The 17978-nt window shown below is 42.1% G+C and overlaps 1 protein-coding gene across 2 annotated transcripts; it reads right to left on the bottom strand.

The window, feature by feature from the left end:
- Positions 1-6223: 6223 nt before the first annotated feature.
- On the bottom strand, positions 6224-17227 carry LOC115147387 (xaa-Pro aminopeptidase 1). 2 transcript variants are annotated; one of them, XM_029689618.1, is made up of 20 exons: positions 17109-17227; positions 15448-15572; positions 14965-15028; positions 14120-14224; positions 13783-13875; positions 13493-13636; positions 13196-13291; positions 12002-12083; positions 11645-11855; positions 9818-9907; positions 9643-9693; positions 9442-9500; positions 8824-8901; positions 8639-8710; positions 8148-8208; positions 7968-8037; positions 7685-7858; positions 7381-7457; positions 7138-7236; positions 6224-6575 (listed from the first exon to the last, which is right to left on the bottom strand). In XM_029689618.1, exons 2-20 carry the CDS (start codon positions 15562-15564, stop codon positions 6456-6458), a joined length of 1863 nt encoding a protein of 620 aa, XP_029545478.1. In that variant the 5' UTR covers positions 15565-15572; positions 17109-17227; the 3' UTR covers positions 6224-6455. The 2 variants fall into 2 exon arrangements, with proteins under 2 accessions (XP_029545478.1, XP_029545477.1); XM_029689617.1 differs by lacking the exon at positions 17109-17227 and adding an exon at positions 16115-16219.
- Positions 17228-17978: the final 751 nt, after the last annotated feature.

Genomic DNA, 17978 nt, shown 5'->3' with positions numbered 1-17978 from the left:
ACAGTAGAGTGTGTTGTATTATTACTGCAACATATACAGTATAGTGTGTCGTGTTATTACTGTAACATATACAGTAGAGTGTCATGTTATTACTGTAACATGTACAGTAGAGTGTGTCGTGTTATTACTGTAACATATACAGTAGAGTGTCATGTTATTACTGTAACATGTACAGTAGAGTGTGTCGTGTTATTACTGTAACATATACAGTAGAGTGTCATGTTATTACTGTAACATATACAGTAGAGTGTGTCGTGTTATTACTGTAACATATACAGTAGAGTGTGTCATGTTATTACTGTAACACATACAGGTTATAACTGTCACTCAACTCAGCAGCATGTCCTCCATGTAGACATAATGTGCTTTACAACTGGCTTGAGGAAGAACGTTCCCCTAACAGCAGATCTAGGATAAGATGACCTGTTCCTCAATTCTATCCAGAACTATAAGATGACCTGTTCCTCCACCCTATCCAGAACTATAAGATGACCTGTTCCTCAACCCTATCCAGAACTATAAGATGACCTGTTCCTCAAACCTATCCAGAACTATAAGATGACCTGTTCCTCAACCCTATCCAGAACTATAAGATGACCTGTTCCTCAATCCTATCCAGAACTATAAGATGACCTGTTCCTCAACCCTATCCAGAACTATAAGATGACCTGTTCCTCAACTCTATCCAGAACTATAAGATGACCTGTTCCTCAACCCTATCCAGAACTATAAGATGACCTGTTCCTCAACCCTATCCAGAACTATAAGATGACCTGTTCCTCAACCCTATCCAGAACTATAATGTGACCTGTTCCTCAACCCTATCCAGAACTATAAGATGACCTGTTCCTCAACCCTATCCAGAACTATAAGATGACCTGTTCCTCAACTCTATCCAGAACTATAAGATGACCTGTTCCTCAACCCTATCCAGAACTATAAGATGACCTGTTCCTCAACCCTATCCAGAACTATAAGATGACCTGTTCCTCAACTCTATCCAGAACTATAAGATGACCTGTTCCTCAACCCTATCCAGAACTATAAGATGACCTGTTCCTCAACCCTATCCAGAACTATAAGATGACCTGTTCCTCAACTCTATCCAGAACTATAAGATGACCTGTTCCTCAAACCTATCCAGAACTATAAGATGACCTGTTCCTCAACTCTATCCAGAACTATAAGATGACCTGTTCCTCAACCCTATCCAGAACTATAAGATGACCTGTTCCTCAACTCTATCCAGAACTATAATGTGGAAAAGGAACATCTAATCCTGGACCAGCATTTAGGGCACAACTTCTAACAACTTCTAACTCCTACAGTAGTTTCAGGACAGAAACACAAGTCAACACTCACCTCTAGTGGATTATAAAGTCAAATCTATCCCTCTTTCAAATTCCAAATGGTCCTACAGTAAGATATCACAGCCAAGGAGGATATAGGAAATTATTATTATTGTTTTGACATCCACATTATTTAATTTCCTTTATTTAATATGTCATTATTCTGTTTGTGTTTCAGGCAAATTCACCAATCACACTCTGCACTTATCTAGTGGGCTATGGTTTACAGTAGCCAGTTTGGTTGCTGTCCAACTGGTCTCGGTCAGGACAGTCAAATAAGCAGCAGTGAGAGTTCACAAGGAAAATATTTCTCCCACGTTCCATTGGCTCATTGCGGAGAGAGGAGCAAGGCACGGATTTCCCATGAGGTGAACAGACCCCCCTATATCTAGAGAACTGTCCCTCAACACCCCCAAGTCCAGTGGGTTCTTTCTCTCTCTCCTATTCTTTCTCTCTCTCTGTGTCTCTACCCTTCTCCTCTCTTCTCCCTCCTATTTCTGTCTGTATAACTCTTTCTCTCAACCTTTCTCCCTCTCTCTCCTTCCTTCCATCCAGTGGTGTAAAGTCCTCATTTAAAGTACTACTTTAAAGTACTACTTCAGTAGTTTTTTGGGGTATCTGTACTTTACTTTACTATTTATATTTTTGCCAGCTTTTACTTTTACTTCACTACATTCCTAAAGAAAATAATATACTTTTTACTCCATACATTTACCTGACACCCAGGAAAATGATCCAATTCACACACTTATCAAGAGAACATCCCTGGTCATCCCTACTGTCTCTTATCTGGCGGACTCACTCGACACAAATGCTTTGTTTGTAAATTATGTCTGAGTGTTGGAGTGTGCCCCTGGCTATCCTTCAATAAAAAAATTCCAAAATAAATTGTGCCGTCTGGTTTGCTTAATATAAGGAATTTGAAATGGTTTACATTTTTACTTTTGGTACTTAAGTACGTTTTAGCCATTCCATTCACCTAAGTATATTTAAAACCAAATACTTCTCGACTTTTACTCAAGTAGTATTTTACTGGTGACTTTACCTTTTACTTGAATCATTTTCTATTAAGGTACAGTATGTTTACTTAAGTATGACAATGTAGTACTTTTTCCACCATTGCTTCCATCCCTCCATGGCTTTAACTAGGATCGTAGCCAGATTCATCACAATAAACTTGTTGGTGGGATGATATGACCATGAAGACAGCCTCAGGAGAACAAGAGGAAAAAGGGGAAAGATGTTTACTGAACTTCTACTGGGACAATCTATTAATACATGTCTGGCACTGCATTGAGCGGCCGGGGACTGTGATATTGTCAAAAATGTCCAAAACAGTACTGAAGATGAGAATGGAAAATATACGATATCAACAACTATGATGGGATTATTCTAGAAGTATCAGGGGGGATTGAGATGTTTTCCTATTCACAGATATGGACATCGGACAGTAGGCCTTATGTAGATTTGATACATCCACAAGGGCCCAATGATGACCTATGAACTATAGACACACATCTACTGGAAAGTGACGAACCCCAAATAAAATGGTTATAGATCGATGGGAGATGGCATGGTTGAAAGACTTGTTTTTTTAATGAATACCGAGAATCATAATAATCACCTCTATATCCAGGTTGTATCCATGGTTTCACAATATGGGCTATGCACAGAGAGCAGACAGAGACAAAGAGAGCATTGTATTCCTCTACCAACTCTTCATGCTTCATTTAACACTGGAACGCTACTGGAGATAGCCAGGCTATTACGCAATGTGTTCCAATACAATACAGTGTGTGCTCCCCAAATGGGACCCTATTCCCTATAAAGTGCACTACTTTTGACAAGGGCTCTGGTCAAAAGTAGTGCACTAGTTAGGGATAGGGGCCATTTGGGACACAGACAGTGTGTTCCTTGTTTGACAGGATGTGATGAAGAGAAGCTGATGCATGATGTATTGAACATGATGGACCTTTTTCTTATAGAGGCCATATTGCAACATATTGCTATGATTGGGTTCGTTAGCCGAAGCTCAACTAGCTGTGAAACCAATTATAGCGTCAGAACATGAACACAACATATCTTGTTTGTACTGAAGTGGGTGGCAGTGTTGAGGGAAAAGTTGGTGGTGTTCAACCCAAGAGGCCTAAAGTACTGTAGCTCCCTGTTAATGTAGTGGGGCAACACTCAGAACCTGCCATGAGTATTCAGACTGTTACCCATCCACCCTCCACCACTATCCCCCTCTCTCTCACTGTCCCTCGGAGATGGAGAGAATACTCCCTCTCCCTCTCACTGTCCCTCAGAGATGGAGAGAATACTAATAATATGTAAACGAGGGGTGAATGGAGAGATGGGAGGGGGGAAGAGGGGTACAAGAATTATAAAGGGTGCAGAACAAAGGCTGGGGGGCACCAAAAGAGGGGCGCCAAGTTTCCACGACAACAGAACAGAGCCAAGAATAGTTGGGGGGAGTCACATGGTGTTGAGGGCTTTTAAATCAGTGAGTGGAGCTTGAAGCCTGGGATCAGTCCATGTGGTGGATGCCAATGGCAACAATATGAGTGGGATTGGGACCCACAACTACAGTAGTGTGACGGTGATGTCGTTTGATATGAACAGGACCGCGGCTCTCACCACGGTCGACCAGGATATGAACGCAGCAGTACATGGTAGGTAAGGTCAACTATAAGGGCTGCTTTTTGGTATTTAGAAACATATTGTAAGAAGGCTCACTGTTGAATCTAGCCTCTTCATTTGTAAGTTGAATTGGGAGTGTTGTTGGTTGAGTGGGACTTTGTGTCTTGAATAAGTTTCAGTGTTTGACTTGAAATGAAAGTGAACCTTAGTCTTCACTTGTTTTCCCCTCTTCTTAGAATATGGTCACCATAGTCACTTGTTCCTTTCCTTCTTCTTCCAGAGTTCAAGGTGTTCAACATCATCCTAATGTCTCTAGCCTTGTGTGTTCTCACCATCACTGGCCTGTTCTGCAGCATATCCTGTCACAACCGCAGACGGTAAGGCTTGATGTACTACAATACCCATAATGCTTTGTACTACATATGAATCTTAGCAAAGATTGTATATTATATTGACAAGATATTGGATATGTCCTCAAATGTGGAAGGCAGGCCAGAGGAGGCGAGATCAGGTGGGACCATTCTAGCCAATGACAGGGCAGATAATCGGTAAACAGGCCATAGAGTTAGATAGAGCACTCATCTTTGTATCTGTGTCATTATAGCATCTGTTAGAGAGCATTGGCAGCGCCATTGAGGCTAACTCTATTTAAAAGTCTTCATCATTGATTGATTGTTCCTAACTCATAGGAATCCCCACTCAGTTGACTACTTTAAAATGGTGGAGGCCCTCAATGGCAAGGTCCTTTCTAAAACAGGTTATATCCATGATGAGTCTTCTATCTATCTCTATGACAAAAGGCACATCTCCGATATAAAGTTGGTTTTTGGGCAAGTTGCAGAAATTCCACGTGTCCACTTTTATCAGTGCATTCGTAACAACCATTACGAAACGTCTATTCAATCAAATAAGCCTCACGTAGCAAATTAGCAATTACATTTTTTTATTGACAAATTCAACACTCTCTCGTTGACCTCCATACAAAAATTTATTTTTGTAAATAAATTATTTTCATGGACAGATTTTGGGTGGAGTAAAACCTCTCGCTTTGCATCTCCTGTCACAGTCACAGGAGGTAAGGCTTGTTGTACTACAGTACCCATAATTACCTATACTTCATATATATCTTAGTAAAGAATCTCTACAGCATCTCCTGTCACGGTCACAGGAGGTCATCTGTCTTTGGGTTATGTTTATATCACTGGCTTACAATTACCTCTCTGAGACATGTTGGCATCCTCAGCTAAAGCCATCTTAGTAATGACTTTCACTCACTAGGCTACATTGGAGCAAACAAAATATTTGGTAATTGAATATGACGCTTAAATTACATTGAACCTTTGTTGAAGATTGTTTTGGTGACAAACCTAGACGTGTAGCCCAGAGGAGGCTGGTGGAAGGAGCTATAGGAGGCCAGCTCAATGTAACGGCTGGAATGGAATTCATGGAACGGAGTCAAACATGTCGTTTCCATGTTTGATGCGTTTAATACCTTTCCATTTATTCCATTCCAGCCATTACACTGAGCCCGGCTTCCTCTGGCGTAGCCTTTTCCTCACTGTACAACTCCACATTTAACACAGTAGAACAGTGACACTCCATGGACATATGAGGAAACTGAATGGTCTTTCACAGCAACTGTTTTTACCATGTTGGTTTACCATGTTGGTGTGCACACAGAATAATAGACATTTTAATGCATTGGTTTAAAATGACAAGAAAAAACACATAGAAAGTCCCACAGTTCCCTGAAAGAGCATATCTTTTCCCGCCTCCAGGCTGTCGAAGAGGGCCCATATGTATGAGAGTGCTGTGCTTCGTGACGTACCAGTCAACCCGGTGGACATCAGAGCTGTCAAGAGATCCACCAGTTTCAGAAACCCTCTCTCATTCTTCAGAAAACAGGAAGCATCTAAGGACAACTCCAGAATCTACTACATCTACAGTAACCCTCTACCCATAGGGCTGGAGGAAGAGGACACTATCCAGAATATCGCCCCTGGTGGATTGAAGGAGCAAGAAGAGCTCACTTTTCAGGACTACGCCAATGATCCCAATAGTGGTATCATCCTGGACCCGCCCAACTTTTACATGCAGCTCTAGAGCAAGGTGGCATGTTCCACTTCATGGGAGGGGTGTTTGATTTTTTTGTCCTATTCAAGTTTGTATTTTGGGAAAAACATTGTCTAAAGTGGATGAACTTTGATGAAGTTATTTGGAAGTTGTGAAAGATCCTTTTTTCCACACTTGGATATTTATTGAATTGCCATAAAACAGTTCAGACATGGATGGGGTGTGCTTTAGAAAAGAAGCATAGCGTGAAATACACAGAGACCAGAACGATAGATAGTAGCTTCTCAGAGAAAATATCAAAAGAAAAGGTTATCATCACTGCTGAGATGAGCAATCAATTGTACTCCTGGGCAATACAATTGGATTAAATAAGAGTCAGTCACAGAATAGCCTTCAGGCGATTGGCTGGGTTTCCCTGATCAGCCAATCCAGGGCCTCCTTGCGGCCCTGCCTCTCCAGCTCTGCTCCAATCGTCTCTCGGCACTGCCTGTGGTACTCGTTCACCCAATCACGCTGCAGGAAGAGAAGAGAGAGTGTCACACACACAGAGTGATAACATACAAAATGGCAGAACTATTACTAATCGATTTCCCCGGTTTCAAAGAGCACCTGTGGATATTTCCTGAAGACCTCCTCATACATTATCTTTCTCTCCTATGGCAAAGCTGATTTGAAACTGAAAAATTGTTTTATTTCTGCTCTACTACGTGTCACTTCATTCAACCAAACAATACAGTTTTTCTACCCAAGTTTCAAGTGCCATGTTTACATTATAGAGCTGTATAATGCTGACTTTTTTTAAATTAGAAATAAATGACTACTTTATTTTAGTATAAATAAATGAGTGCTTTATTTTAGTATAAATAAATGAGTGCTTTATTTTAGTAGAACTAAATGGGTGCTTTATTTTAGTAGAACTAAATGAGTGCTCTATTTTAGTAGAAATAAATGGGTGCTCTATTTTAGTTGAAATAAATGTGTGCTTTATTTTAGTAGAAATACATGAATGATAGCTCCTAAAGAAACAGTGTGTTTGGTAAAATATGAATTCCAAAGAATGGGGACCAAGACTGACCTCTTTCTGGGTGAGAATATCTGTGTTTACCATCTTGGCTTGGATGGGGACCAGAGTGAGAGGCTCAAACGTCAAACTGCCCTTGTTTCTGTAGTTGTACTGAGGACACAGACACAAAGGTCACATGGTCTTCACACTTCATTTTACACGTAGTCAGTCAATGTGTCTCCATAAACATAAATACTCATTCTTCACTCTATACACACTTCACTTCATTTTATACTTATTCAGTCAATCTCTTACCTTGGGTTTTGCTGGCACCACCAGAACAACGTTTTCAATTCTAATGCCAAACAAGCCGTCCTCGTAGTACCCAGGTTCTGAGGAAAGCAAGGAGACAAGTTCAGGTGTGTGTGAGAGAGAAACAGACAGAGACCGAAAGAAACAGAGAGAGAGAAATAGTTAAATTGTCTGTGTGTTTGTGTATGCATGCATGCATGCATGATAGTTAGTAAGTGTGTGTGTGTATGCGTGCCTGCATGTCTGTGTGTGTGTGCATGCATGTACGTGAGTGTGTGTACATCCATATATGTGTGAGCGTACCCACCATCGCTGACAATCATGCCTGCCTCCAGGGGCTCGTCAGCGAAGGTCTTGTAGGAGATCCCACAGGGTCCCTCGTGGACATTGAGGAAACATCCCACCCCGTGGCCTGTACCATGGAGGTAGTCCAGCCCAGACTCCCACAGCGCCTGGCGGGCAAACGAGTCCAGCAGGTGGCCTAAAGGTGGAGGGGGAGGAGGGGGGAGTGGAGGTTTACATTTGACATATTAGTCATTTAAAAACAAACATTGGCAACATTGAGTCCTCCACAAACAACAAGGTCTCACCTTTGGTTCCGTTGGGGAAAATGGCAGCGCTGACGGCTATATGTCCCTTCAGTACGTAGGTGAAGGTTTCCTGAGATATAGAGAGAAAATCTATAGGTCACTGAACATACCACTGGGACTTTCTCTCTGTCATATGCTGTAGCAGGTCATGAGAGGAGAGGCCATATGGATAACTGTTACCTTCTCATAAGCAGAGGGGGATCCAAAGTGCATGGTGCGGGTGACGTCTGTTGTTCCATCACTAGAAAACACCAGAACCAGAATTTATTATAACTATATGTTTTATTTGTAATGTTCTTTTCTTATGTGTCACATTATTATGTATTACATGTAGGATTATGTGTAGCATTATTACATGTAGGATTATGTGCAGCATTATTACATGTGGGATTATGTGCAGCATTATTACATGTAGGATTATGTGCAGCATTATTACATGTAGGATTATGTGCAGCATTATTACATGTGGGATTATGTGCAGCATTATTACATGTAGGATTATGTGCAGCATTATTACATGTAGGATTATGTGCAGCATTATTACATGTGGGATTATGTGCAGCATTATTACATGTAGGATTATGTGCAGCATTATTACATGTAGGATTATGTGCAGCATTATTACATGTGGGATTATGTGTAGCATTATTACATGTAGGATTATTGCTTACATATACTGGGCTCCAGAGTCAAGGAGGTAGATTTCGTTTAGAGAGAGAGTTCTGTTGGTTTCAGGGAGGGGTCTATTGGACAACAAAAATGAGTACATAAATACAAAATAACTTATCAAAAACATGATTATAGACAACTCTACATTAATTACAGTCTAATAAAGTTATACAATAAACAAAGGTACCTGTAATGAATGATTGCTCCGTTTGGTCCAACACTGGAAATGGATGGGAAGCTGAGTCCGACAAAGTCTTTCTGCTGGCTGAAACCACATAAAATACATGAATATTTATTTATGTGTATTTAAGCAATAAGGACTGAGGGGGTGTGGTATATGGCCAATATACCACGGCTGTGGGCTGTTCTTAGGCACGTATCGCAAAGTTGAAGTAGGTACATACAGTTCCTAATTGTTTCAATAGAGGGAGTTAAAATACTAAATATCCCTATCATGCAAAAGCCTCTGACTCACTGGGAATATCTCAATTACATATACTCCTCGTGTCCGCTCTACTCTCTCCTCGTGTCCTTCTCAAAACCCATTGGATGAGAAAGCCAGAGATCCCTCCCTTCTGACCTTCTCCTCCAATGTGTTTTGAGAAAGAGATGAGAGAGGTGTATGCAATTGTCCTACTGCCTTGTGCATCAGAAATGATTTTTCACAGCGTAGCGACTGCACGGAACCTAGAAAATCTCAATCTAAAGATCCAGGATAATAAGTGAAGTTGGAGAGCAAACATCAGAGATGTTGTTATTGCATAGCTTTGTTATTTTATGGTTGAAGTGAAAAGTAGAACCCCACCTGCGTAACTCCTCGGCCTTATCTGCTGCGGATATCTCAGTCACTGTGCCTTTTGGAATCTATAAAACAACAACCACACAGTACATGACACGTAGTCATTACAACACTCACAGCCAAAACGTCTGCAATCATAAAACTGTAATACTACTTTCAGCTACAAAACTACTGGAAATTACATTTTAAAAGTACATATAAATGTACCTCTTTTTCCAACCAAGCGAAGAGCTCACAAAGAGCGACAGCATCCTTGATCTGTGGTTGAGGAGAAGAAGTCAAACATGATCAATGGCTGGTTGATGATACAATTATGGTGATTTCATGATGTCTAAAATCCAATTAAATAATTGTAAGGGTCAAAATGTCAAAGGTAACTTACATGGGCCATTTTCATCCCTTGAATCTCGGTGGCGTTCTTGACAGCTTTGGCGAGGCAGAGAGGAGTGTAGGGGATAAGAGTCCGGTGGGCCTGTGGACAAAACAGAAAAACAAAGCAATGAATTAGTTGGTACCTGATGCTACACATATCATTTTACTAAATAGGCCTACATGTAAACTCAGCAAAAAAAAGAAACATCCCTTTTTCAGGACCCTGTCTTTCAAAGATAATTCGTAAAAATCCAAATAACTTCACAGATCTTCATTGTAAAGGGTTTAAACACTGTTTCCCATGCTTGTTCAATGAACCATAAACAATTAATGAACCTGAACCTGTGGAACGGTCGTTAAGACACTAACAGCTTACAGATGGTAGGCAATTAAGGTCACAGTTATGAAAACTTAGGACACTAAAAAGCCTTTCTACGGACTCTGAAAAACACCAAAAGAAAGATGCCCAGGGTCCCTGCTCATCTGCATGAACGTGTCTTAGGCATGCTGCAAGGAGGCATGAGGACTGCAGATGTGGCCAGGGCAATAAATTGCAATGTCCGTACTGTGAGACGCCTAAGATAGCACTACAGGGAGACAGGACGGACAGCTGATTGTGTAACAACACCTGCACAGGATCGGTACATCCGAACATCACACCTGCGGGACAGGTACAGGATGGCGGCAACAACAACTGCCTGAGTTACACCAGGAACACACAATCCCTCCATCAGTGCTCAGACTGTCCGCAATAGGCTGAGAGAGGCTGAGAGAGGCTGGACTGAGGGCTTGTAGGCCTGTTGTAAGGCAGGTCCTCACCAGACACCACCGGCAACAACATCACCTATGGGCACAAACCTACCATCGCTGGACCAGACAGGACTGGCAAAAAGTGCTCTTCACTGACGAGTCGCGGTTTTGTCTCACCAGGGGTGATGGTCGGATTCGTGTTTATCGTCGAAGGAATGAGCGTTACACCGAGGCCTATACTCTGGAGCGGGATCGATTTGGAGGTGGAGGGTCCGTCATGGTCTGGGGCGGTGTGTCACAGCATCATCGGACTGAGCTTGTTGTCATTGCAGGCAATCTCAACGCTGTGCGTTACAGGGAAGACATCCTCCTCCGTCATGTGGTACCTTTCCTGCAGGCTCATCCTGACCTGACCCTCCAGCATGACAATGCCACCAGCCATACTGCTCGTTCTGTGCGTGATTTCCTAAAAGACAGGAATGTCAGTGTTCTGCCATGGCCAGCAAAGAGCCTGGATCTCAAGCCTATTGAGCACGTCTGGGACCTGTTGGATTGGAGGGTGAGGGCTAGGGCCGTTCCCCGCAGAAATGTCCGGGAACTTGCAGGTGCCTTGGTGGAAGAGAAGGGTAACATCTCACAGCAAGAACTGGAAAATCTGGTGCAGTCCATGAGGAGATGCACTGCAGTATTTAATGCAGCTGGTGGCCACACCAGATACTGACTGTTACTTTTGATTTTGACCCCCCTTTGTTCATGGACACATTATTCCATTTCTGTTAGTCACATGGTCTGTGGAACTTGTTCAGTTTATGTCTCAGTTGTTGAATCTTATATTTCACACAAATATTTACACGTTAAGTTTGCTGAAAATAAACGCAGTTGACAGTGAGGACGTTTCTATTTTTGCTGAGTTTATTAACAAACGTACTTTACATTGTTTGGGGGTAACTCATCCCCATCCCACTCATGTGATACAGCTATGCACAGTGGTCATTTTGTGCCTGACTACACAGTTGTACTCTCTCACCTGCATGAGCACCCACTACAGCCATTTTGTGTGAGACATTACACAGTCGCACTCTCTCACCTTGGGGATGACCTGCGTGAGGGCGCAGCTGGCTTTGTCACTGATCCACACCTTCTCCTTGGGCACCAGGGAGGCACACACGGCCTGCAGCTCCGTGAACACAGACTCGTAGGGGGCGGTCTGGATGCTAAGCTCCGCCTTAGAGGGCGTGTCCAGCTGAAGGTGCTCCCTCACCATCGGCACGGCCAGACGCTTGATGTCCACAAAGAGCCTAGGTGGGGTCAGAGGTCAGATTCATGTCCTACTTCCCATGGGAGATCAAAGTATGCTGTGCATTCTATACTGTGTCAGAGAAAGGACAGTCGGGAAAGAAAGTTTTTATTTTAGATTAATTTAGGTGCTTTTAGGATCTTTTACCTGATTGTGTTCATTCCAACGATGGCGTACGCAAAGAAAACAGGGTTGTACTCGATGTCAGAGCCACGGAGGTTGAACAGCCCTGAGAAGAGTAACACAGTTAAAACACACTACTACTTTACACCTGTTTGGTGGATACGATTTTTCCTGTTCTCCTTCAACAAATGCAGTAATGTATGTAAGCATTTCATTGTAAGGTCTACACCTGTTGTATTCGGCACATAACAAATCAAATTTGATTTAGATTTTTATGTACAGCAGTTTGAATCTTGTAAACAGCTGTTTAAAAATGTGTCTTGCTGCTCAAAATAAATTAGCTAACACTGTGTTATTATTATTATCATAATCATTATTATTAATAAGATCCTAATCATTATTATTAATATGATCCTAATCATTATTATTAATAATTGTATTATTATTATTAATAATTGTATTATTATTATTATTATTATTATTATTATGATGATGAGGTTACCCTCCTCACCTTCTAGGGAAGAAGCCCAGACAAACCCCCTCATTTAGACACACTAGTCTAAAAGTGACTGGACGACTGCAATCAACATCAACATTGTCCTCCCTAATTAACACAAACACTCTGGCCAGCCAATCAGCTCTGAGAGCTCTATAGGCTCGTTAGGGCCAGCTAACAAGGTGCTCAGACAGGCATCTACAGGGACACCCGTACAGCCTCAGGGTTCTTGGATCGTGATCAGGGGGTGTCGTGTCTACCTCACAGGGTTATGCAACGTAACCGTGGAGTCGATGCGATTGGCTGTGCCTGCTGTCACTGTTTGGTGAGGTCATTCAATAAAGTGCATCAACCCTCGTCCTGTAGGTCTACTGGTTGGGCAGACTTTTGTTCCAGCCCAGCACTAACACACCTGATTCAACCCATCACCTACTCTTCCATCAAGACATTTGATTAGGCTGTCATTGTAAATAAGAATGTGCTCTTAACTGACTTGCCTAGTTAAATAAAGGTTAAATAAAAAATAAAAAAATGTGTTGAATCAAGTGTGCTAGTGCTGGGTTGGAACAAAAGCCTGTGCACCCTGTAACTGGACATGACCAGGGTTAGTGAGTTGGTGATATTTTATATGGTAATTCCAACGACTGTTTAGGGTGAATTATATAGGAAAAATGTCTCTATGCTGTGTTATAGTAACTATATCAGTATAAAGGGAATCATACATGCAATCTCATCCAGCGCCGTGGCAACGAACCAAGAGATCTTCCTCTCGGCCATCTTGGATCTCAGAGCGGTCATCTTGTCCTGCCAGGTCAGACCTGGAACAGAGGAGGACCTGGATTAACTGTGAACCATTGATGAGGAAGATGTCATGGTCACTGTTGAACAAAATCCTTTCTGTATCAAAAACATTGTACATGCATGTACAGCTACTACCTTTCAACCAATCACAAGATAGGATACATAACACCTCTAGAATGTTGAATAGGTCAATAATTGCTCCAAGCAGTACTACCGACCCGTGAACCCCAGGCCCAGGGTGAGGAGCTTAGTGGAGGGTCTGGTTGGACGGTCCATCCAGATGGCATCTATCAGGTTGTCCTGAACAGCCACCAGGGAGTGGCCTGCACCGGCCAGGGCCTTAGACATGTTCTTCCACTGGTCTGGATGGAACAACAGACAGGTCACGTAACCATAGTCAGCACCAAAATGGTAGATGCTTAGCACTGGAAGTATAGTACACAACATGTACTACACCATTATTACTGTGTTATTGTGTATGGCGTAAGAGATGTAGAACTCTACAGACCAGTAGCAATGATCCAGGGGTCCACTCCTACTGTCGAGTTCTCAGGCAGCACACTGATCAGCCAGTCCTCCTGGCTAAGTGTCTCCTTCAGACCTGGTGACAGGAAACACCCGCAATGAGCCAGAAAATACTGACACATCTCACAACAAGGTAGACTGTCCCATGTGTAGTATGTCTTATCAAGAGAAGCATCGGCCAATCTATACTAAAGGGGTTAAGTGCATTTGCTTTAAAGTTTTAACTTTAGATGCAGAAGAAACCAACTTCCACTTATACTAGCTTCAACTAGGGGTCTTCACTTATCCATTCAAGAACTAAGAGTGTTGTTGTTGTTTACCCATCTTCATGAGGGTCCAGTTGTTGTCCATCTGCTGGCTGGCCTGGAGGAAGTACCGTCCGTCTGTCCACATGGCCGCATGCTTCTCTGTCACTATGGCCGTGCCTGGAGACATGTCATCAATCAATCAAGGCTGCATATCTGTTCTCTGTCACTATGGCCGTACCTGGAGACATGTCATCAATCAATCAAGGCTGCATATCTGTTCTCTGTCACTATGGCCGTACCTGGAGACATGTCATCAATCAATCAAGGCTGCATATCTGTTCTCTGTCACTATGGCCGTGCCTGGAGACATGTCATCAATCAATCAAGGCTGCATATCTGTTCTCTGTCACTATGGCCGTACCTGGAGACATGTCATCAATCAATCAAGGCTGCATATCTGTTCTCTGTCACTATGGCCGTGCCTGGAGACACGTTGTCTCAATATCTGATTCTTAGTTATGTCTTTAGTTGTCACTATGCTACTGTTCAAAGGTTGTCAAGCAAGGCTACAGAACTGTCCTGTTTCTATGGCCTGATTTCATTTTATTATCAACGTGTCCAAACTCTGACCCCAATTCAATACAAGCAAATGTCTGTCTATATTGTTTACCGATGTCCTGTTCTTCTTAGGGCGTAAAAGTTCACTGTTATAATCAAGGTGTGCATTTATGGGAGATGACAATACAACTTTGCTGGTATTGTATGAAGTGTTGATTTCATCTGGTCTGACATAACCAAAGGCTGTGATAAGTTTGTCTTGGTGTATTCACTGGTGTTCTCGCCATATCAACCTCCTTTATAACAAGGGAACTAGATCCTGACACACACACACACACACACACACACACACACAATACCTGCGGAGCCATTGAAGCCACAGATGAATTCACGTCTGCAGTCACATGGTGCGATGTATTCACTCTGTAACGAGAGAGAGAGAGAGAGAGAGAGAGAGAGAGAGAGAGAGAGAGAGATCAGATCAGATCCAGCAGTAATCAGGTATAAGTGGTCCCCTAGCAGTTATTATAACATCTTAATTATTCCCCTCTTCACATCACGACCAGAGAGAGAGAGAGAGAGAGAGAGAGAGAGAGAGAGAGAAAGGGAGGGATGAGGATTAGAGAGAGAGAAAGAAAGAGTAGAGTGAAAGATGTGGAGATGGAGAGGACCCTGCTAGAAAGTCACATTGTCCATTACTAGAGGTCAGGCAGACTTATACTCACTATTGTTCATTATTTCTAATTAGTAATTCTGTGTGTGTGTGTGTGTTTGTGTTCTTGCGTGCGTGCGACCGTGTGTGTGTGTGTGCGTGACCTGGTGTGTGTGTGTGTGTTCAGTACCTGGTGTGCGTCTCCAGAGGGGACAATGTAGGCCTGGATGGGCTCAGCGATGTACTTGGTGTTCCTCATGGCATGCCGTAGCTGCCGCAGCAGCTCCACCGTGATCTTGGGAGACATGGCAGCGTCTAGGGAGAGATACACAGGCGGTAAAGCCATAACAGACGAACTGAACAGGCAGCCCAAGAATGGGACTCCGGAGGGATCCACAGTTCCAGCATGCTCCTGCCTCCCCTGTCGAGTAGGTTAGTTCATCTGTCTCAGTCAGTTTTACCTCCCCAGATACAGGGGTTTAAACCACGATAGAGTAACAGAAGCACAACATGGCTAAAGATGCTCCCTCAGAGCTAGATTACACACAGCAGTGTAATACAACTGCAGCGACCGTGGTTTAGATTGACTCTACCATTGGAGCATGCTTTTGTGGCACGCTTTTGTGGCACAGTTGAATTCCGTGCGGCTACGGGCCAGAAGGTTGAGGGTTTGCACCGCAATCCCTGCCTGTTTCGTTACCTTGGTGTCAGAAGTGGGCCATGTATAGCCTAAACTAGAATCGACCTCCAACAAAATGATCAAGAATAATAACACAAACGCATCATTTAACATACCGAACAAACTAAACAGACATGTTATTCATTATTATTACTCAAAATATTAATAATGCGATTACCTGAGCCCATGTTGTCTTCAGCCGTCTATGAGATATCTGACAAATAGCCTGTTAATGTGGGGCTCAAAGTCTTAGCCTGCACATGGATCTTTAACCTTGCTGACTCAGACAAACTCAGGGTTAAATATTAACAGATTATGATTATTATCTTTGCTGCAACTGCAAACTATTCAATTACCCGTAGGCCTGAATGCTGCCTTTATACAGCATACTTTTGATCACGCATCAAGGTCTAAGAAACCCATCTACAAAAAGCCATTTTGTGAGATCATGACTTTGAAAGATTTGACATACTGTAAGGTGTATAATGGATAATATCAGTGGTTTCATTTCAGGCCGTTAAAGGAATAAAATCATCCCATATTATTGATGGGGTAGTTTTTATTCATCGATGCCAGTATGGGCGTCATCCAATCGCCTCAACAAAGGCACGGCCGAACTCACGGATTGGCTGAAACCTACATGCGATGCTGTTTACCATTTCAGAACAATTATTTAGGAAGTTCGCTGGCAACAAGTGGGGGGGAAAGTGGTTAGCTAATTCATTTACTAATTGAATGATTCCAACTGACATAATTGTGTTAATCAATTCAATGCAGTTATTTTGTCGCAGTTGGGGTAGGTGTGGCAATTCATCAGTCTGTTGTGGGGGATATTCAATGGAAAAGTTACTTTGAGCAAAATAATACGAATTTCTTAGCCAATGTTGTATATATTTCATTAGAGTACGAGTCACACGTTGTTCATAGCTGTAGTAGTTAACACATTAGACATATATTTTCTACCAAAAACATTCGTGGGCTTTGCCTATCTTGCTAGCTAGACAACACTAATGGGGCTACGTGAGTAGCATGTAGCACGCGAGCGTCTTCCACATTACAACCACACGATATTCTCCATTCATTGCTTTCTTGCATCGGGCAACTGAACCCCAGCTAGAAAGTTTGTTAACACCATGTCAGTTTAATAAGATAACGTTGAATTGTACATTTACCTTAGAAATGCGATTCTGTCGTTTAAAACAGTATTTTATGCAGCTGTCCCTTGTGTTAATTTACAAAACAGTAGGCTGCCATTGAATCGTTGACGTTCCCGGTCACGTGACACGAGCTTCTTCCAATAACCACACGGAGATGAGGCTCGCCTCCCTTTAATTCAAAATGCAGCGGCTCAAGTAAACAACATGTATGAAACAGTATGTAGACTACGCCCCTGCATAGGAGCAAAAGGCCTATAGAGATTTCATGAAATTCACGTTTTCAATAATCGGTATTTATCAAAATATTTTTTTTTCATCATCACATATTATTTTTTATGGTTACTCAATAAAAACATATATGCAAGACTTGGAAATTCACCTTAAATGGGAAAGTGGCAGTTTAATACATTAATGCATGAGAAAACAATGCATACATACAATGGGACACATTTGCAAACATTTACAGCATCTCTTTCTTTCAAATTGCATTTTTGATACAGTAATTGGACATGGAAGGACAATGAACAATTGTTGCTCTATTACGTTTGCTTTGATGTTCTGGATATTGGGCTGAAACAGTATACATATCTACCCAAATGTGGAATATTTACAATATAATACAGGAAGTTGGCATTTAGTTGGCATCTAAAGTATATATATTTTTTATATCTAGGATAAAAAACGAATAAACAACAAAATGCTTGCTTCAAGAGCAAATTCAAACCCACACCATTCAGATCAATGACAAAAAGATCATCAAAATATAGACTAAATTGCAGTTTAGAAAATAGGAATATTTGACAGTTCCAGTGTTGATTCAGAGTGAGGGTTAGGGCTATGCCCAAATGGCACCTTATTCCCTATACAGTGCACTACTTTTGACCA

This window comes from Salmo trutta, chromosome 14 (genome assembly GCF_901001165.1).
Source record: "Salmo trutta chromosome 14, fSalTru1.1, whole genome shotgun sequence".
Taxonomy (NCBI): Eukaryota; Metazoa; Chordata; class Actinopteri; order Salmoniformes; family Salmonidae; genus Salmo; species Salmo trutta.
Note: the sequence above shows the minus strand (reverse complement) of the source record. Positions and strands in the feature narration are given on the sequence as shown.